General features: G+C 28.0%; 3 protein-coding genes across 3 annotated transcripts in view; 1 reads left to right on the top strand and 2 right to left on the bottom strand.

Moving 5' to 3' along the window:
• Positions 1–535, top strand: part of LOC123302642 (cGMP-specific 3',5'-cyclic phosphodiesterase-like) — a 121,134-nt gene extending 120,599 nt beyond the window's left edge. The window contains exon 12 of the mRNA XM_044885681.1: positions 82–535. Coding sequence (XP_044741616.1) covers positions 82–455 — 374 coding nt within the window. The 3' untranslated portion in view covers positions 456–535. The remainder of the gene's footprint in view (positions 1–81) is intronic.
• A 14,513-nt stretch (positions 536–15,048) lies between these two features.
• Positions 15,049–15,836, bottom strand: LOC123303642 (polycomb group RING finger protein 3). The gene has a single exon (XM_044886297.1). It carries the CDS (start codon positions 15,834–15,836, stop codon positions 15,156–15,158), a length of 681 nt encoding a protein of 226 aa, XP_044742232.1. The 3' UTR covers positions 15,049–15,155.
• Positions 15,837–16,164: 328 nt separating this feature from the next.
• On the bottom strand, positions 16,165–20,038 carry LOC123303658 (golgin subfamily A member 7). Its single transcript, XM_044886298.1, has 3 exons — positions 19,902–20,038; positions 19,645–19,782; positions 16,165–16,473 (listed from the first exon to the last, which is right to left on the bottom strand). Exons 1-3 carry the CDS (start codon positions 19,908–19,910, stop codon positions 16,180–16,182), a joined length of 441 nt encoding a protein of 146 aa, XP_044742233.1. The 5' UTR covers positions 19,911–20,038; the 3' UTR covers positions 16,165–16,179.
• Positions 20,039–22,115: the final 2,077 nt, after the last annotated feature.

Here is a 22,115-nt window from a genome sequence, read left to right as displayed (position 1 = left end):
AAAAATTTGTTTATCTGCTTGTGCTAACCTTTTATCTAAAATCCAAATAAGATTAAACCATAAATTCTCGAAATTTTTTAGAAGCGGAAGCAGTAAAAGAATTAGAATTTACAGTAACGACGTTACATCAACAAAATACTGCTATCAATTCAAACGACGCTACTGTTAAATCAACTGCAGTTGCATCTTTAATTTCAAATCAACGTAATCGTATGCAAAGTATCAAAACAAAATCGTTAACTCGAGTAGTTCGAGCACGATTAACCAAATCATTGTATGGAGCATCAAGTTTAGCTGGAACAGCTCAGCCATCTTCAAGTACGGTTTATTCAAATATTGTTGGTGAAAATTCTTCGCCGTCTGCGCATACAGCAACAGTACCATCACCAAATGTAGCACCATCAACACCAAAAAGTAAACCAAAGAATCGTTCAAAATTATGTTCAATTTTGTGACATAAGGATAATGACAGAACTACGCTTTAGCGATCGTAGTTTTAATCTTGACTGTGTTAATATTTTAATATTAGGTACGAATAGGGAAAATAATTTTTAACATTTCATGGTTTAGTTTAAAAATTAATTGAAAGCTTGATTTACATTTGCAAAATTAAAAATTTCGAAATCAGAAACTAATTAACTAATATTAAACTATTGAATAATAAAAGTAAATTACAAACTCTTAGATTTAGTTTTTAGTAATTGAAATGTTACTGAAAATAAGACTTCTACTTCCATAAATGTGACAGGAAAATAGTGATACGCGTATTTCTTTTTCTACCTCGGAAGGAGTTGGAATTCGGTGTAGCTAACATTTGAAAAATTCTTTTCTCACTTTTCAAAAAGCAGTTTTTTGCTACAATTTTATCGACTCTAACATGTTCATTGAATAAATTATATGGTAGCAGGGGATTTGGTTGAAATAAAGATTTTATAAGGACACAGCATCTTATAAAAAAACAAGAATCTGACTTGGAATTCAATCTTAAGCACCTCATGTCAATTTTTTTATGGATTACTCACCATATAAACTTTCACACTTAATTGGAATGGAAAATTTTGTGTACAGAATTTTACGAACTGAAATACTTATAATAATAATCTCTGAAAGTGATCGGGGAAAATAGTTTTTTGTGACTTTCGGCTGTTAATATCTCACAACGCCGATATGATTTTGATTCGAGAATTTTTTACCCATTTACTCTGTTACCAAAATACAAAAAAAAACTTGACTTACGATTGCGTCAATCTCAAATCTCAATTAACAATATATTGAATAAATTGTAATAAATATCTCTGATCGATCATCTTAAATTTTTTAAATAGATAATCGATTCTGATATATTTTCAACTTTTAAAACTACGAATTATTTTTACGATCAAATGTAAATTAAGCTTTAAAATATTGTGAATTTTTTAAAATGTGAATGCTTCGTATTGAAGCTACAAGAAAAAAATACTAGGAGTGTAAATTTCTGTTATTTACTTTATCTTCTAGTTTGGGCAATACTTAAAATTAAAAAATACAACTGTTAGATAATATTTAGCCTTGTAATAACTACACTAAACTTATATAAAATTTTTGATAGATGCTTCTTCATCTTAAATAATCTATTTTATAATATTTATACATGGTAAACAATTAATTAATCCTTACATTTTTATTTATTAAATATTAATTTTTTCGAAATCAGTGCTGACTCGCAAGGAAAACAGGGATTGAGCGATAAATTGAGGCAATAAGTAATATATGAATTTTAACATAAAGCGCGAGCAAGAAAGGTAGATGTTATACTTTTTGAGAATCTTTCAAAAAATTTTTCGCAAGGAAGTTAAGATAAATTATATTGGCACTGCTCTAAAAATTTAATATATACAATTAGCAATAATAAATAATAAATTAACAAGATATTGTAAAATAATTATTACTGAGACAGGTATTTTATTGAATCTTATTTCAATTAATTCTTCTTTTAACCCTATTTTATTGTAATTAATTAACTCCTTTCATCGTCAACAAATTAATCAACCATCTAAACGTCTATAATTTAAGAGATAATACGAGGGAAACCTTTCGATTTTGCATAATTCGATAAATTTATAATTTTGTACCACTACAACAACTTTTATTTTGAATTGTGTCATTTGCCAATATTGGAGCCATTTGTAACAAAGGAATCGGTAGTTCTAATTTTGATCTCGGCACTAATTTTTACAGATTGGACTTACATTTTTACGAAGAACGTGGCCAGCTTCTACTTAACGTATTGATACTCCCTTTGATTTCTTCATTCGAACATGCGAAAGAATATCTTGTTAGTTAAGTTTTGCAATGTTTTTTTATTCTAAGCAAACGTGAGAAGATTCATTAATTTATCCTTGCGCTGCTCTGCTAATTTATTTGTTAGTGTCATTTAATGAAAACTTAAAATTATTCAAAATTTTCACATAAAACAACAATCCAAATTTAATACAACCGTCCGTCTTACTTGAGCGCAGAGATACTTTAAGTTACGTAAATTATCTAAATACGCTTAAGTTTTTTTCATAACTTGATAAATTGTATTTATTTTTTTACAGCGATAATAAACATTAATTTTTAATAAAATGAACTCATTTACCATAAGTCCTACTCTCAAAAATGAAAAGCTCCGTTGAAATCGTCAAAACTAACAAATATTATATGATTTACATGAAAGTATTTTGACTAAAAACGGTTCAAAAAAATTTGCTAATTTGTACTTACTAAAATTTAAACAGACTTTCTACTTTGTGGTTTGATATTTAGGCACTTTTTCACAGAAAAAAAATGCAAATATATAAATGGGTTGAATATTCAATCCATTTACACAACATGCCTGTTAATTTCATGCCCTCCTTGACGGAGAATATATTAGAGCTTAATATGCAACTAATTTGTATAATAAATCTGGGTAGGAATGTAACTTTCTATAAATAGATTAACAATATTAATGTCATGTCGGTATATACCAAAACGAAAGTCGACAGCGGGAAATGTTCATCATTTTCAATACTCATAACTATTTATTTAAAAATAATAATAAAACTATTGTTAATTGGAATGAAGTAGGTACCTAGATAATTAAAAAAACGGCCAATCAATGAGTTTTATTTACTTTATTAATTTGTGAAACTTAAGGAGTCCTTACCTGATTACCTATTAGATAAAAATATGCCCAAAACATCATAGTTTTTGTACAACACGTCGTTTTAAATAAGAATGTGTGAAAAATTTGAAAAAAAGTTTAAAAAAATGCTACATTTCGAGGATCGTTTACTTTCCACCCACATTTTATTTGTAATTTGTGACAACTAAGCCCTAGTATAACCTGTCTTAGGGCAGACCTCATTTTAACGGGCACCCTACATATTTATATATCCTCAGTTTAAATTAACTAGCTGAAACTCGTTGAAAATCAACGGCGTAATCATGCTTTATATTTTAAACTACTTAGGGTACAATACAATTTTTAAAACGGAGCTAAAATTTGATATGACTATGTAAATGAACTGAACCATTTAAAATGTTATTTCGTTATTAAGTACAAAAAAAGACATAAAAATAACTGAAGACAAGAGTAGTGGATGTAGATGTTAATAAACATTTACTCATTTTCAAAAAAATTTAGCATAACTTCATCCATTTACATGTCTTCACTAAATAGAGAGTAGTTTATTGTTATTTACACTAAATAGAAAGTAATTTATTGGACAATCTAAAAAATGTGTTATTTGTAATTATAAAAATTAAAAGAAATATGTTACTGAAAAATTTCTTCTAAATTTTTAAGAATGTATATTGTACATAAAACTAATAATACTTGAGCTTTAAAACATTTAAATTAATATTATTACTATATCTTTTATCAATCGTTAAAAAATTTATAAAAGTTTTCTTATTAGCAAAAATCAATTGTTTTTTTTAAATAATTTCTAGGACATATGACGAATAGAAAATTAACAAAATTAAATGATATAATATTGGCTACATTCGATGATTCTACCAACCCAAACAATAATCTTAAATACCTATTCCGATTAAAAAGTTTAATAATTATTCAGCTAAGCGCCTAGAGCAAAAATATATCGAGCCGCAGTAAATGATAAGTTTAGTTTGCGGTTTTACAATTTATATTAAGTCAGAGATTATGAAATACAGAGTCTAATCACGCTCACAACATCGCCCGTGGCTTTGTTGTGAATTCAACATTATAATGTTAGGTTGAAGCTTATTTTAAGTTGGAGATAGGAATGATTTTTAATCCGCGCTTCTTTATTATAAAGCTTTTGCACAATTGCGCAGTATTGAAAATTATTTTTCACTTCGAATTTTATTCTCTTCAATTTAAAGTAAAAGGGGTTGGCATTAAAACAGGATTTAATGTCAGCCTATATTCCACTTGAAAACGTAAGTGGATGACTTAAAACACGAAAGAAGTGAAAAAATAAATTTTAAGCACTCTAAAAATCGAATGAGGAAAGCAGTCAAGCAGATATCGCTTGTGATTAAATTAAATTTTATTATAGCTCCTTAGACGGTAAAGAAAGCTTTGATTATGTAGTGTACTGATGACAATATAAGATCCAAATAAGATATATGTTCCAAAATAACTTGATTTACTTATACTGGAGTAAATCTAAGCAAAAAAAGGCTGTTATATGGATTATTATTTCGAGCAGCGAAACTTTGGGGTTTTTCTTTTCAAATCAAAATAAGTATTTTTTGAAATTTTTTACTTTCCCGGAGTGGTGCAACATGTTAAAAAAAAAAATGGCGTCAAAAATGGAATTTTTTTCAGAAATTTTATCATTTTTATTTTATATTCGCCAAAGGGGACATCGGTGGATATCCAAATTTGGTAGGCTTGTAGTCAATATTAAGAACTACTCCTCATATTTTTTTGGGGGGTTTAGTCCCTTCCCCTCCCAGTTATATATATATGTATACATACATATGATAAAACAGTTCATTTGACTGTAACTTGAAAAATATTTGATTGATTTTAATGAAACTAATATCCATAGTAGGTTTCATTATTTACAACTTTCGGTTAAAATTTTAGCGAAATCCGTAACATATTTCGGCCAAAATTTCCAATTTAGTAAATTGTTTAAAATGGCTGCCATTTTATGCCATTTTGTCCTACGAGGTTAAATTTTTTTTTAAATTGTAGCATTTTTTATTATCTTTCGATTTTATAATAAGTGGCTTACCCGTAAAATGACTCCTTGATCCATATTTTTGCGAAAAACGGAAAATTTAACACTTTCTGGAAATAATTGTTTGGGGGGTGTATGGACTGGCTTTGGGGGGTGTTTTTTGCTTTGGCTTCAGAAAACTATTTTTAAAAGAGGTCTATATGGTTTAAAGCAAAATTTTTAAGTTTTAACCCCCACGCTGTTAGGGGGAAGGGGTGTATGGAATAAATGTATCTTAAAAGATTTTAAAAAGAGGTCAAAATAGTTTAAAATGCTAAAGTAACTCAAAACTTTAGATGTTTTTATTAATATAGCCCTTTTTACAACATCCACCCCTATCCATCCCGCTTTCATATTTTTGCAAATTCAAAATTTTTATGACGTATAAAGAGGTTTTTGGGGTCGCTGATCTCGAATTATTGGCCCAAATAAGTACACCCCCTAAAAATATTAGTATTTTTTCTTGATAATCTAGTGCAAAATTCGAGATCAGCGACCCCAAAAACCCCTTTATACGTCATAAAAATTTTGAATTTGCAAAAATATGAAAGCGGGATGGATAGGGGTGGATGTTGTAAAAAGGGCTATATTAATAAAAACATCTAAAGTTTTGAGTCACTTACGGGTAAGCCACTTATTATAAAATCGAAAGATAATAAAAAATGCTACAATTTAAAAAAAAATTTAACCTCGTAGGACAAAATGGCATAAAATGGCAGCCATTTTAAACAATTTACTAAATTGGAAATTTTGGCCGAAATATGTTACGGATTTCGCTAAAATTTTAACTGAAAGTTGTAAGTAATGAAACCTACTATGGATATTAGTTTCATTAAAATCAATCAAATATTTTTCAAGTTACAGTCAAATGAACTGTTTTACCATATGTATGTATACATATATATATATAACTGGGAGGGGAAGGGACGAAACCCCCCAAAAAAATATGAGGAGTAGTTCTTAATATTGACTACAAGCCTACCAAATTTGGATATCCACCGATGTCCCCTTTGGCGAATATAAAATAAAAATGATAAAATTTCTGAAAAAAATTCCATTTTTGACGCCATTTTGTTTTTTTAAACATGTTGCACCACTCCGGGAAAGTAAAAAATTTCAAAAAATACTTATTTTGATGTGAAAAGAAAAACCCCAAAGTTTCGCTGCTCGAACTTTTAATCCATACACAAGGCGTAATTTCACTCTACTATTATTGTTATTTTATTTCATTTTTTACCCTTCAAGTGTTAAAATTTTATCAGTCAATTGTTGAAACTGTAATAATATGAATGAAAAATGAATTTCTACACAGCCTTTGTTAAAACGTTTTCATAATTTTCATTTTTTTTTCATAAGGAAAGCATAAGCCATACTCTTCCGTTTCTTCTCATTTGATAACTTTTGTAGACTATTGAAATTTCTAACAAAAATAAATAAATGTTCTAGAATCAAATATTTATTTTAGAAATAATAAAAATGGAAAATAGCAAATAAATAATTGTTATAGAACAGTATTATTTATAGGCCATTACGAGACAGCGATGGAATAAAAAAAATTATTCGAATAAAGCCAATACTACTTACGACAGAAAAATGATATTAAAAAGGATTGTGCTTGGCTTTAGTTAGTGGAAAGCTGGAAATGTGTTTAATCACTTTTTTTACAGCTAAATAATAAAGGGATTTAAGTTTGAGGCATTTTACCTCGTAAACTTTAAGGATGCTGGGCTTGCAGGGAAAGCAAAAATATCAAAGTTTTTAGTTTTTTTGGTAATTAGCCTTTTTCCTCTGGAGATTAAAAAAGATCCGCTAGATGGCGTCACTAGTTGGGGGGGGGGGTACATATAAAACCCATTGACGTTTCCGTATGACAGAATTTAAATCTTCCTCAATGCATCTCTGTCTTTTTTACTATCTCCCACCAGTGCTGCCATCTATCGAATCATTTTTGACTTATTTGGGAAGAACTTAACCCTGCATTTACTTAGATGTAAAAGAAAATGATGGAAACCATAAAAAGCAAACTTGTATTTTTACTGGCCTATACATTCTGCAAGTAGCAGGACTATACCACTTTCACACTCACGTACTACTTTTTAAAATCTAAGCGTTACTACAATAAAGCAAAGAAGTTTAACGTATAAATAGTCACATTATTCGAATATTTTAAATATTCCACAGTCCTGTCTCGCACTGGAATATAAAAAATGTTATTTCATTTATTGTAACAAATATTATACACATCATTGATGTTGAAATAGACATTTTTATGTAAAAAAAAAAAAGAAGAAATAAAATAAAAAAATAAATACAACAAATGGTTAATTCATAATAAAGTATCTTCAAAATTTCCTATTAATTATTTTATTATTTGCAAAATTTCCTTTCACATTAATGTCTTAAATCTTCGAACACCCTTAATCCTTTATAAAGTAAACTATAGTAAATAGCATAGTAAAAATCCGATACATTTGCTACTAAGCCAAATTGGAATCAATTTATTCGTTCTCATTTAAAACATGAGTTTATTATTGTTCCTTCAAAACAAAATGGAAAACTGATTTTTTTAAATAAATTTTTTGTTTGTTTATTGTAATTGGTTCACGATTTTAGTATCTAACTACCAAATTGTCCGCTTTTATTGAAAGAAATAATAGGAGAAAAGCCAAGAACGTGCTATTAATTTTTTGTTTATTTACAGTTAATTTTTCTTTATATTTTTTGGTTGAATCTTCGCCTTTTTCACATTAGAATCAGGCATTTTGAATCTAACCCTATTAAAAATGTTCTTTACATGAATCGACATGAAAAGGAAATTTAAATTTTCTATTCATTAATCGGAACTTTGTTATTAGGAAAGCCATTAAAGACTTAATTTAAAAAAATCTCAATAACCATATCGAACAGCTCAAAAATAATGTCCTCTTTCTATTCATAATTTTGTTTGGTTATCAATCTGAATGTATAGGAAATCAAATTTATTATACCATGTATATATGAAATATACATAGTATATTAAGTTTCAATAGTTTCCCAAGTTTGTAACGCTTAAAAATATTGATGCTACGAAAAAAATTTTGGTATAGGTGTTCATAGAATCACCTAATTAGTCCATTTCCGGTTGTCCGTCCGTCCGTCCGTCTGTGGACACGATAACTCAAAAACGAAAAAAGATATCGAGCTGAAATTTTTACAGCGTACTCAGGACGTAAAAAGTGAGGTCAAGTTCGTAAATGAGCATCATAGGTCAATTGGGTCTTGGGTCCGTAGGACCCATCTTGTAAACCGTTAGAGATAGAACAAAAGTTTACATGTAAAAAATGTTCCCTATAAAAAAATAAAAAACTTTTGTTTGAAACATTTTTTTGTAAACATCACTCTTTACCCACGAGGGCGTTAATTAGGTGCAAATTTTATAGTATGTATTAATATAGGAATATCAGTTGGGTGTGTGTATTTAAACGATTGCGCATCAACACTGTCTATACATTTTTGTATGTGTTATGTGATAAAGAAATCAACACTGACTATGCATGGTATTTCAACAATTAACTCAGTCAATTGTTTCTTTTCACTTGTTATTCATAATTTTGTTTGGTTATCAATCTGAATGTATAGGAAATCGAATTTGTTTAGTTTCGGCTTATTCTCACTGGTATTTTTTAATTGAACATTTTGAATAGAGTTTAAATTAAACTGAATTTCTGATTAATTTCGATTCAATAATAAATCTATTAGATTATTTTAATGGGAAGATGACTGATATCGAATTTGCCACATTACCCATAAAAGGGCAAAAATAGACTTGATGCCATAACATTTGCAAATCAAATTAATATTGATTAAAAAACGAAGAAGCATTCAAAGATTGATGCCCGTTTCTTTCTTGTAAAACAGTAAACAGTTTTATATGCAATGTCTGTGGCGATACTTATGCAGCAATAACGTCACTTTTAAAATATTTTCCTCTTTGTTTAATTAGGAGTTTTAAACTTTTATATTTTGCGTACTTCTAAAGATTTTCAAAAACCAACTTCATTTTTCAGTCTATCCAGTGAGAATTCTTCACTTTAATCAATAAACATAACTTTGTCATCATCCCCAATCAACTATGATCCAAACAAAACAGCAGTTGAATGAAATTATTTTAAGAGACTAATACAACAAATCAAATCATCAACTGCAGATTATTACATATAATCAACCGCAAAGTTAAAATTCTTTCAAATATACGAAAACTTAAAAGTGCCATTTAATACTTTGTTAAAATTCGATTAAAAATGGTGACATCAATAACTACCATAGGTAAGACTGGAAAAAATTATGAAAATTACACTATAGCAATTAGGGAGTTAATAATATTCAAAATTTTCTATAGGAAAGAATAGGATAAAACTAATTTTATTTTCAAATTAAATTGAATGAGTTAAAATAGAGTTGAATGGGCATAATTGAATTTTAGGTTTACTTTTTTATACGTAGAAATTGATCAAAATCATTAAAACAGCCAATTTCGGCGATAATTAAAAAAATTATGTTTGGTATCCACTGTGTGAGAACCAGGCGATAATGTGTCGACTGTGCGATAACTAATGCACATGTGCAGAAATAAATACTTATGTTGGGAAAGTGACGAAGCAGTGGCTGAACTAGCAAGTTCTTAAACGTTAAAATCAAGATTTTGCATTTAACTTAATTTGATAACAATTACTAGATGATCCAAACCGATACCGTTTTAATCCATTTCTTGATAAACTAATTATTTTATTATATTAAAATCGTAACCATTAATCAATACCAATGCCGCCTGTTTTTTTTCTATCTCGAAACCAATATCGTTCAATTTATTAACTAGTTATTTACTACAACTATATCAAAACTCTAAAACTGTAAAAAGTTTGAGATATGTCCGATTGAATTAGTTTTAGTCCTTGTTATGCTCTAAAAAGTACAATCGCTAAAATTTATTCACAAATAAAAAAGTACAAAGCTGGTTTTAGCCGGGTATCCAGAATTGAATTTAACGTATGCATTCCAACGGAACGTCGATCGCTTTGTGAAATAAAGTAAATTGTTTGTAAATAATGTTGTATATCATGAACTAATTTACAACATTACTCTGTATCGGCTAGCTTTACCTTACCGGTAAGCAAAAAATTAAAACAAAATGACTCACTTGACGTATATCTTTATTAATTTTATTGTGGTATATTACAAATTTAAGACCGTACCAGAAATTACAATAAATTGAAAATTTGTTTTTTATTACAATCTGTAATGTTTTGATGCTTAAACTACCAAATATTCAATAATATTCACAAAAATCATAAATATATAAAAAATCTGTAATAAAAATCTATTTTTTTTATTTTAAATTATTTTGTAAAGCCGAGTTTAGACAGTAAAGGATTAAACATTAAACATCTTTAACACTTTTTATGAAAGTTTGGATAATAAATAATCATGTCCTTATGGGTTCTTATCGGTTTTAAATGATGCAAAAAGTGATAAACTGATTCGCTGCAGATAACACATATTGTACTATGGAAAATGATATTTGAGCAAGCGTAATAAACAAATTCAAGACAACGTTATTATCAGAATGGCGACAGGAATTGAATTTATATAGCAAACATTTATTAATTTTTTTCCACAGATTCTGATAAAATTCTTATTTTAAGGTAAATTCGACGCATCCGATAAAGAATCCGGTCGATTTTGAGTGGCTAACCTAAGGAAAAAATTTTATATTTTTATTTCCTTGACTGTGACCAAATTTTTATGACTATTCTCCCACTTTGTCAGGTCTTCTAGATCGATCGCCACCCAGCGTTTAAATGACTTTAAATTGCAAAGATAAGAATCACGCATGACACTTCCATATATTGAAGAAACATGAACACGAGACGAAGTGGTGCTTTTGTACAACATTTAAAAAAAAAAATGTTATTATTCTCAAAGCTTTGTTTACATTATACAGTCTAAATCTGACTTTACATTTCGAAATCAAATATATTTTTTGTTTATTTACAACCTTTTTCTTTTTAAATCTCTTAAAATCAGTTTTAACAATAATAATTAATGCCATTTATAATTTTAAAAAAATGTTATATCTTTTTTTCTGAAAATTCTGGAAAGAAATTGAAAATAAAATCTTAACAGAAACAAGATCCAGGTTTGAAAATTTTTAAATCACAGATGGTTAAAAATATTAAACCATTCTTTCAATTTATATACTGTTGGCACTTTATAGTCGTATAAATTTATTATCACTACGCCAATATGGCAAAATATTGATCTATATTGACATAATTGAATTATTACATACAAAATTCAGCTCAATTGGTTAATTCATTTAACCACCAGTCAAGACTGTATTACCTAATTCTTGATAAGTAGCTCTTGGTTGGTGAAAGTTTGCGTTCATAAAACTTAACGATTCCAAAACAAATACATAACTGAAATAAATTTTAAATAATTAATCAATCGAATATATGCTTCCTTCATGTTGATTTTTTAAATATTTTTCAATAGTTTTGTTTTAAGAACGCAAATGACACCAAAATGCGTACAATTGAAAACAATTAACCACCTGTGTGAAATTACCTGTTACAAAAATGCCATTTAGCTTTAAATCCAAATTGATTTCGATAAAATTTTAAATAACGCTGCTATTGTAATTATAGAATATGTTAATGGATGACCTTTTGAATATGAAAATATGGTAAAAAAGGCAGTGAATTATCAGTAAAAAAAGTATTGAAACTACCTTAAACTAAAGTGTAAAATATACATGTATGCAGCATTCAACGGATGTGAATATTCTCAAATTATGAAATTCAAAGGTCAAACTGCATCAGTCAAATGATTTGCATGATTAGAAAGTTAATATCTAGTCCCCACCAATAATAAAAGTATAAATTACTGAGGTGCATGGAAATTTTTATTCAAATCAGACCATTACGTATTAAAGAATCGCCAAATCTTTTTGAAATAATTAACTCGCATTAATCTCGTTCTTACCGGTAATTAGTTCATATAAATTTTGATTAAAATTTAGAAATAGTTTATACTATACAGTCATTTAGTATATACTATGTACACATTTGCACAATTCCATGTAGTTGATGTCGAAATAACTACCTTGATTAGGTAGTACATCAGAAGAAAAAAAGTTTGTAAATCATATTTAATATGACGCGAAAATTAACCAAAAACGATTCAAACACTCTGCTGTAAAGCACCATTTTATACATTCAAAATCACTGGACCAAATAGAACTATGTATTCCTTACGAAATTCTAAGATAGAAGTTCTTTGGCATTTTGTGATCTGACATCCCCTTGTTAATTATCATTTTTAATTTAACAATTTATCAACTAATATTAGAAAAACACTAATGTTTGTAATTTACAATAAACAAAATCTTATATAATTTATTATCAATCCATTGATTTTCAATTTTTACTGAGAAATTTAAATTCTAGAATATAGAGTTCGAATTTTTTATCTTAAAACTCGAAGCGTAAATAAATTGTTAATACACTTTATTACCTACAACACTGCTTAATATAAAAATTTAAGTTTTCTAATATTAGTCGAAAAATTCTTAAAATTAATAACAATTATTAACGAATAATTAATCTCTAACAGTACGTCAGACCGATGAAATGTATGGTCCGGTCATTTCCCTAAATGTAAGCCCCGTACACTCGTATGGTAGTCGATTTAATTACTAGCTAGTAGTGTCCAACTCTTCGAAAGTGGCTTAGAATCTATAAGTGCCTCCAGGTAAAAAATGACTGCATTAAATACATAATTTTATCAAAATAGCATTAGCAGAACTAAATACAAGTATTGTTCCATATCCATATGCCAAAATAATCTTTAATAAGTTTACATGTTTTGCATCAATCGGACCTAAAACTTATGCCCAAATGATAACCTCCATTAAAAAAATGTCGTGAATTCTATATACATACTGCCTAAATCTGGATTTCTTGAAGAAAAAAAAGTAGATAATCACTTTCCAATCAACTTTAAAGTCAATTTAAGTAAAATATGTTAAATACTTGAGAAGATTAAGCATTTTTTCACGCATTTTTATACACACTTTTTTCAATCATTACATATAAACATTTAATGAATAAATTTTCTTAGTTACATTCATGATAAATTTTAACATATATTTTAATATATAAATATGTTTTTACACATATATTTTGGAAAATTACAAAACACATCAGTTTATATTTTCTAAAAGAAAATTCAACAAAATATAAATTTGTAAAGTCGCATTAACTGAAAATATTTACTGAAATATTTTGATTTCCAACTTTAAAAATTGTAGTTTTTTTCTTCATTATTGGTATTTTTTGTTTCTCATTCCATTGCAATTCCGTTTTTGACTTATACATTCTAAAATTCCAATAGATTAATTTGTGTATTAGATGTTATCATTTTCCAAGAATTTTTCAAAAATTCAATTTCAACTAACAAATTTTGGAAAATAAAAAAACACCCAAAAACCGTTATATGGACATGGATAAATTTAAGTATCGAATTTCAGGTTTAATCAGTAATCATAAACTCTAATGACTGAAAAACAAAATATGGATAAAATAAATATGATTGCGAAAATGTTAAAATAAAATCATGTGGTACGAAAAATAGTACGAATTTATACGTTCGACATTACAACATTGGATCATTTTGATCTAAGAAAGAAATTATTTGCAAAATAATGACAAGAGTTAATTCGGATCGGAGCTTATATTTGTTTTGTATATGAACGATTTTTTAATATTTCTTATAGTCTATCTAATTAGATAATAAAGCTGTAAATGCATTTTACATTTTAATTTTCAAACTACTCCAGAAATTGTCACAGTACTAAAACTATTAACATATCTGAAAAACAGTTTTTAATTTAACAAAGAACCAAAAAAAATATATAAATATATTTACATTTTTTAAATTGTAATTGGTCAAAAACGAAATGGAATGGTTTCAAAAATAATTGCACCATATATTATACATTTCTATACAAACAAATATTAAAAACCCCAATATTTTAAGAACTTTTTAGACCCAATAAAAAGTGAAAAACTTTTATTTTCATGGTAGCAAAAATTTTATCAAATAAATTGAACTTATTAATAAAATTTAATACTGAAGATTTTCTTCAATTTATAAGATAACAAATTTAAGATATATAGCAAAGTGGTATTAAAAAATTTTTTTAAATAAAATCAGTCTCTACAAATATTATAGTTATTTAAAACTTTCCTTAACGGAAATTTTTATCAGTCATATAACTAGGCTTTATATCTAGGATTTTCCGAGAAAATATTTTCGTCAAAAAATTTTACAATCACGCCAAGAATTGAAAAACAATGTATCAACATTTTCGTTTAATAGCCGAATCGAATAATTTATAAGTTGAATAAAAACATTTTTTTAGTATAGATTTTGTGTGTGCAGTTAGCTAGCTTTCACCAAAAGATATAACATCTCGCATCAAAATGAGTAGGTTGTGTTGTGGATTGGTATACGGGAAAATTAAAACAATTTTGAACGATATCAGCAGAAAAAAGTAAAGAAATCTCTGGAAATAGCTAAGACCAGCATGTTCTAATTATCGCAATTATACTCTTTTTTTATCTTGGCTCAATTGTAATTTTCTTTTTAGGGAGTATAATAAATACATTTTTCAATAAAACTTTGCAATATCCTTAAATTTTGTGAAATTTTAAAAAAACAAATCATTTTCCTAAATTAGTGCAATTTAATTTTTAACAATTTTTCCTCGCACAAATTACACAAAATATTTTTCAATTTTTTTAAGAAAAATATATATTTGTATGACAATTAAGGGGACATTTTTTAGGGGAAGGTAAAAATCAGTTACTCAAATAAGTAACCGTTAAATTGATGCTATATATCAATACGCGGTCGATATTGTAAAATTAACGGTGGATTTTGAAACCTCCATCTTGTTACGTAAACAAATTTTAATGTATGATCTTTACCCAATAACTCATCATTGCACAGTATATCAATATCCTTATATTTTTCAATTTCATCTAATGCCTTTTTGGCAACAAATTTTTTTAAATGTAAAATTGTCGCTTGTGCCGAACATCGAATAAAACGACGTTTTAATGTTTTCAAATGTGGACTGATACATTCTAAACATACACTCACTTGTTCATCTTGTCGATGATAATCAACTTCTGCATGAGAGTCCATCGCAGCTTTATCTTCATTATGCTCATCACCATGATTTTGGATAACCAAATCACGCGGACATGGTAAACCACGCGTTTTATAAAATTTACGCTCACTGCGTTCTTCATTTTTTTGTAAATTTGGTACTAATTTATATACAATATCTTGCATTGTACGATCATGTGATATATATTGTAAAGGATGTGACTGATGGATGATTATACTACACGTAGGGCAAGTATTGTTCTCTTCTAAATGTTTTACTAAGCAGCTTTTACAAAAAGTATGTAAACATTCGGTGACAGTTGTTGCATCAATTAAATATCCTCGACAAATTTTACAAGTAATATGACTATTCAATGATTTTAATTTAATTTTCCTCTCCATTATCCCATTTATCCAATTCTTCGCTTTATTCTTTGTTTTTATTATTTAAATTATAAAAAATACTTCATGAATGTCCTTTTAGGTCCAAATTGTTTTTTTTTTTTTTTTTTAATTTAACACACACCACATTCTGCTTTAAACTTCGAAAATTGTCAATCTCAAAGCACTGAATTAAAACTTACTTATACGCATGCGTTAAGAGAAGAAAGACAAAAATAATGATTGTGTTAGCACTCAATTTTTGTAATAAACAGAATCCATTAGAACATAGCACAATATGAAAAAGCCAGTGACTTTTGATTAGTCACATAAAAAACTCCTGAGTGGAGTGACTTAGCGTCAGTCATGCAGTTGGAGGTCGATCGAGGCAGCTGATTTCTATCACGCGTAAACCACGTGAACATGGATCGGTTAGCATTAACCCACGTGGCATATATACTCGTTCGTTTTCTTCTGCAATAAATTTCGATACTTTTCTTAAACACTTCTCGTAATGGGTATCTGTACAAATGTATATTAGGTATGCGGTTAAACAGGCTAGACATCCTTCACAATATGTACTGCATGCGGCCTTCTCCGCCTCAGCGAAGTATGTGTTTAATTGATTTATTGTATACGTAAATGCATGACGCTCAATCTGAAAACAAAATAGACAATTTATTTGTATAAATAAATAAAGACAAAATTTAAGTCTCGATTACAAACATTAAGACTAAATTTTCATACTTGACTGCTAACAGCTTTTAACAGTGTGCACGATTACAAAAGGCGGAATACATCAAGGGATACTTTATACTTTACCAGTCAAATTGATTCTATAAAATCTAAATGAATTATAGGTTACTGCTAGGCGTTATCTAAGTTTTATCTTTAGATTTCAATCTTAAAATTTTACTTCAACCAAGATTTTTTTTTTGTGTGTGTTACAAAGTATACAAAGAAACATAGCATGGATCGTCACGTTGTTACCATTTTAAAACGCATAATTGAACTATCCTAGAGCTAGAACTGAAGTAATTTTTTCGCAAAAGCAATGAGCCATTTTTACCGTTTAGAGCTAATTCTTCATTTTTAGTTACTGGTTAAGTTTACCTTGATGGTAAAGGTAAAGATTTGTTTTTCAAAATTCAGTTAATGAAATAGCCGTTGTATAAGAATCTTTAAAGCAAAAATTGAATATTATTATTAAATTTTTGCATCTTAGAATAAATTAACAGAAAAACATTTGGCAAACCAATTTACGCAAAATCATGTAAAAAATAGTGCTACAGTAGCAAAAAAAAAGTACCAAAATAACATCCTACAATTTTTTATTTTCATGAAACACTTTCACTTTAAAATAAAACTAAAAATTGAAAATAAAACAAAATACGACCAAAACACCATCCATTTTTAAGTATTAAGAAGTGAATTATTAGTACTATTTTATTTTGATAACAGCCAACTAATAAACAATAAATTATTTTGATTGATAATCAACAACTAAAATTTAATTTAAATTAATCACATATTCATATTCACGATTCAAAGTATGAACAACACGATTGTTTAAATAAATTATCTACAAGATGTGTCAGAATATAATTATAAAAAAAAAAAGTTTATATAACTGACTGCTAACAAAAATTATAATTCAGGGATATTTTTAAAGCATTTAACATCATTAATATTTTCTAACAATAATTCGTAAAAACATTTCTTTGATTAGAAAACTTCACTATTATGTTTTAATGTGTGATGATCCGAAAAAGATTAGGAGACATATTTTTATGATCCAACATTGGAAATTAGCACAAAAGTTAAATAAACCTTACTCTCTTACAGATGAACTGACAGATTCTAACAGAACAATTGTGTTTAACTGTTTACCGAAAGTTATTGTCTAATGATTGAGGTTAAATTAAATCATTTCATAGGAAGATGAAAAATACAATATAATTTTAATATTTCGATTATTTTTGTCGGTCATATATATAGGATATATTTTTTAGGTTGGCATATGTTTGAAACTCGATAAATAATTTAATCCAGGAAAATTCTTCAATCGAAAAATGTTAGTTTCAAACGCACATCTTATACTGGCATCGAATTCGGTCTAAGTATTCAGGTTCAACTGAGACCTCACTCTGATTAATAACTGACAAACATTAGATGAACGCTTTAAATAAATACACAGATATTTTTTGTTTGAAACATTTTTTGTAAACGGAATAGTTAAGACAGTAATTGATAGCAGAAATATAGCTTTTTGGTGTTTGTTCATTCAATTTGAACAAAAATGATCTTTATAGAAAACCGAACATTTATTGAGAATTTTTTTCCGAGAGTGCTTAGATTTCGCAGAAACATTTACACGAAAAAACAATTTAGATACGAAAAAAAAATTTAAAGTAAAACTTTTCAGTCGTTACACGAACAGCAAGCTTGCTGAAATTTATTTTACGTATTTAAAAGGTTAAGTTTTAATGTGTTAATCAATACCTATCAAATATTGAAAACGATCAAGGGCATCGACACAATGTTTCTGTTATTAGCTACCGCCTTAAAAGTGCGTTGCTAAACTTAGTAATAAGAGAGCAAGTTGAATGATTACCGTTTTTAGATATGGAAAAAGTTATCTTGAAGATCCTGATCGGGACGATCGGACAAACTTATTCAATTATTGAATTTTCATCGTTCCTTGATGAAGTATGCGAAGTTTCAATTCAATCTGATGTTACATAGATACATACCAAGCTAATAAAAGCGTGTTAAAAATGCACTTTCAATACTTCATACTGAAGTTCATGGCAATCAAATTTTTAAATAGGTCACAAAATTATAATTATACGAATCACTTATAAATATGTATAAGAGGCTAATACCAATACTAAATGCCTATTACTTCAATATTCAAAGGGATATAAAAAAAAAAATAATACGAATGGCAATAAAATTAATACTTAAATTATTAGGAATTGTTGTATTAAAATTTATACAAAATTCACCCTTAATATTAAAAATGTTTTATGGAAATTCCTTCCTTTCAGCGCACGATTAATTACATAATAATGTATCTCGATCCTTTACACGGCGTCTCAAAGTTGATATTTTTCGACGCAAGCAAACCTATGAGCCCTTTTTGTAAAAAATTGTGTGAGTCAAAATTTATAATTAAACATCAGTTGTCTTCACTTCTTTTAAGTAATTTGCAAAAATTTCATGCTATTTCGATTCATAGAGACTTTAATAAAAACATTTTCAACACCATTAGCAAACGCAGAATCTAAATTTTCGGCTTATAACAATAAAAAGTACGCAATACAATCGAATTTTGTTGGTTTCTGTTTTGCGATTCTTGATAATAATTTTACTCTTCCACATCAAAAATGAAAACCGTAGAGTGGAGGAATTCACGACAAACTTTATATGAATTTTTCAGTAACTGCGGTTTACTAATCGTACCTATAAGTTTGCAAGTCTAGCTAAAATGAAAACGGATTTCCCGGATTTTGGGAACAACCATTCATTTTTTAACCATCCTGACCATATTCGTATAAATTACTTGAAATTTTTTAATCATTATTCAATAGAATTCTTAATTATGTTATTATCCTAACAATGTTAGGTTTTATTTTAATTCAGATCATTCTGGAAAGCAAACCATGCATTTTTAAAAAACAAAGCATGTTCTGTCCAGGGAACAGTTTTTGTTTTACATAATAAACAACAACAATAAATAAAAAGTATAATTAGTGACAATACCTACTTAAGTTAGTTAATTTTGGTTTTTATTTTTAAATGTAGAATTGTATGGTTGAATACATACTTTGCCTTCTAATTCAGTCGGGAATCTGGATTGAAAACGTACAGATGTTCCGTCACTGTAATCTCGTTGCACAAACACTTTCATACACGCTGGTTGATTTCCATCAGGCGATTGATGATTGACCATAGGCAAACTATTCTAAAAAAATATATATCAGCCCAAAATTTACTATTTGTATAGTACATAGATTTTGTGTTACAATTATATTTCTATAGTAATCTAAAGTTTAGTAATTAGTGCATATACAAGTTACTTACAGAAGGCATAATTTATATGTAGAATTTGTACAAGATTTGTATTAAAATTCATATAAACTACTTTTGTAAATTTCCAACTAAAAAAATTGATGAACAAAAAAATAATTCTACATTTGCTAACTTATACGACAATCCGCCATTTGTAATTTAACATACATGTTATATGTGTATATAGCTGTCAAAGTTAGTTATAATCACGGTAAAAAGAGTCATTTCTTGGTAACTAGAGACCTCTGTATAATGTAGAATTAAGTACATGTAGCGTCCTTAATAATGTATATACAATTGCATACATTGATAGCGGTAGCAACAGAGCTTATTAATACGTTTCGACTTTCGAGGCTTATTATTGTAACAATAGGGTTGGTTGAAAGCTGGTTACCTGTTGTCTTAAACCTACTTTAATTTACAAACAAAATAGTGTACCGGGCAATTTTTTGGCAAAGTTAATTAAATTATTATTTTATACTACATCAAAAAAAAAGTTTACGGATACCTTGAAAATTCGAATTTTTGAATGCCTATACTTTTTTCCATTTATCTTTGCGATAACATTTCGAAAAATTTATATAATTTTAAAGTATATAGTAGAGCTTAAAATATGTAAATTTAGCTAAACTTGCTTTTGTACCAAGTTGTTTTGTTTGGAAGCTAGACTGTTCTAAAATCGTTTTTTGTAACTTAAATCAAAAATCGACATGCTACTTTGCTAGTATTGGGTATGCTGATATTGTTTTGTAGGTCAAAAAATCCACATAAAAATTATATTTTATCGTAAATCCCTTGGTGCAGAAGTGAGATTTTTAGAATTCAAGATAATCCAACCCCCCCCCCCCCTTAGGTGTTTCTGCGCTCATGTTAAAGTATTCGTATTGTTTCAAACCTTTATTTTCTACGGGTGTAGAAATACAGGGGATTTAGAATTCTAAAAATCTCTCGTTCTACACCAATGGTTTGGTGATAAACATGTATAGCAAAATTTCATTTCACGTTTAGAATTAATTACAATTACAGGTACAATTTCCAAATTACAAAGTAAGGACCTCCTAGCACTCAAACAAAGCAACTACTAAGGCAAGTTTAGCTAAATCAAATCTGGTATAACGTTGTACAGACCAATTAAGTTATATACCTACAGTTTTTTAAATTTGTTTATTAATTAATGGCTTAATTTAGTATTTTCTAAGTTAAATAAACTGACTTACGGTGTTTTAGTTTTTTAAATATTTTTTCAATAATTGAATGGAAATTATTACTGAAATGACATATTTTTCAGACGTTCCTAAAAGCTTAAAAAACATTACGAGTATATCGAGGATTTTTAAGAAAGAAATTCAATAGAGAACTTGCAATAATTTTTTTAACCACAAATTCATATATAAATGAAAGAATAATTCATCTGGTAGTGACGTTTTTACACTCGTGGAGGCTGTGAGTCAATCGAAATCACACTAAATTTACATTTTTCAGTGGTTTCTATGGAAAATTACGTTTAATAAGACAAACCATTTATCAGAGACCTTTTCATTTTAAAAAGTGAATACCTTTTGCTTCGGACAGTTTGTTATAAAACTAATATGATAAAATGAATAACAAATATCTTGTATCTTTGTCCAACTTATTACTTTCTGTACGCAACAATAATGAATCGTATTTAAAATGAAAAGGTCTATTCTATATGTTATTTTATAATTTCTCCATGCGGTGGCGCTGCTAAAACGATGTGTTGACGTCATTGACGTTTGAATTTATAATTTAGAAAAATCATTTTCAATTGTAAAATTATATGGAAATCAACTATAAAACTTTTTTTTTAATTTTTCTTAATAAATTTTAGTAAACTTTCGAAAAAAAATAAAATTAATAAACTGAAAATGTTCTAAAAACTCATAACAAGAAGTCAAATAACAAATGGTAAAGTCTAGAGCCTCGGAAAAAAACCTTCGTTTATCCAAAATGTTCGACAACATTCGATGCTTACCATAACGAAGTGCTTCCCTGTTATTAATGGCTTGTCAAAAGGGCCATGAGTGAGAACTATTAGTAAGAGCTTGAGGCGTTCAGGCTACATAAAGATTATATGGAATACTAGTTAAAACCGGGCACGTTTCGCTGCAGTGGCGTCTTTACGACATTTTCTTAGGGGGGGTAATAACTTCAAGAAGTTGCCTTGTAACTGTAAGAGAGGGTTAAAGGAAAAAAAATTAAAACAAA

The sequence above is a fragment of the Chrysoperla carnea genome, chromosome 1 (assembly GCF_905475395.1).
Source record: "Chrysoperla carnea chromosome 1, inChrCarn1.1, whole genome shotgun sequence".
NCBI classification, from domain to species: domain Eukaryota; kingdom Metazoa; phylum Arthropoda; class Insecta; order Neuroptera; family Chrysopidae; genus Chrysoperla; species Chrysoperla carnea.
Note: the sequence above shows the minus strand (reverse complement) of the source record. Positions and strands in the feature narration are given on the sequence as shown.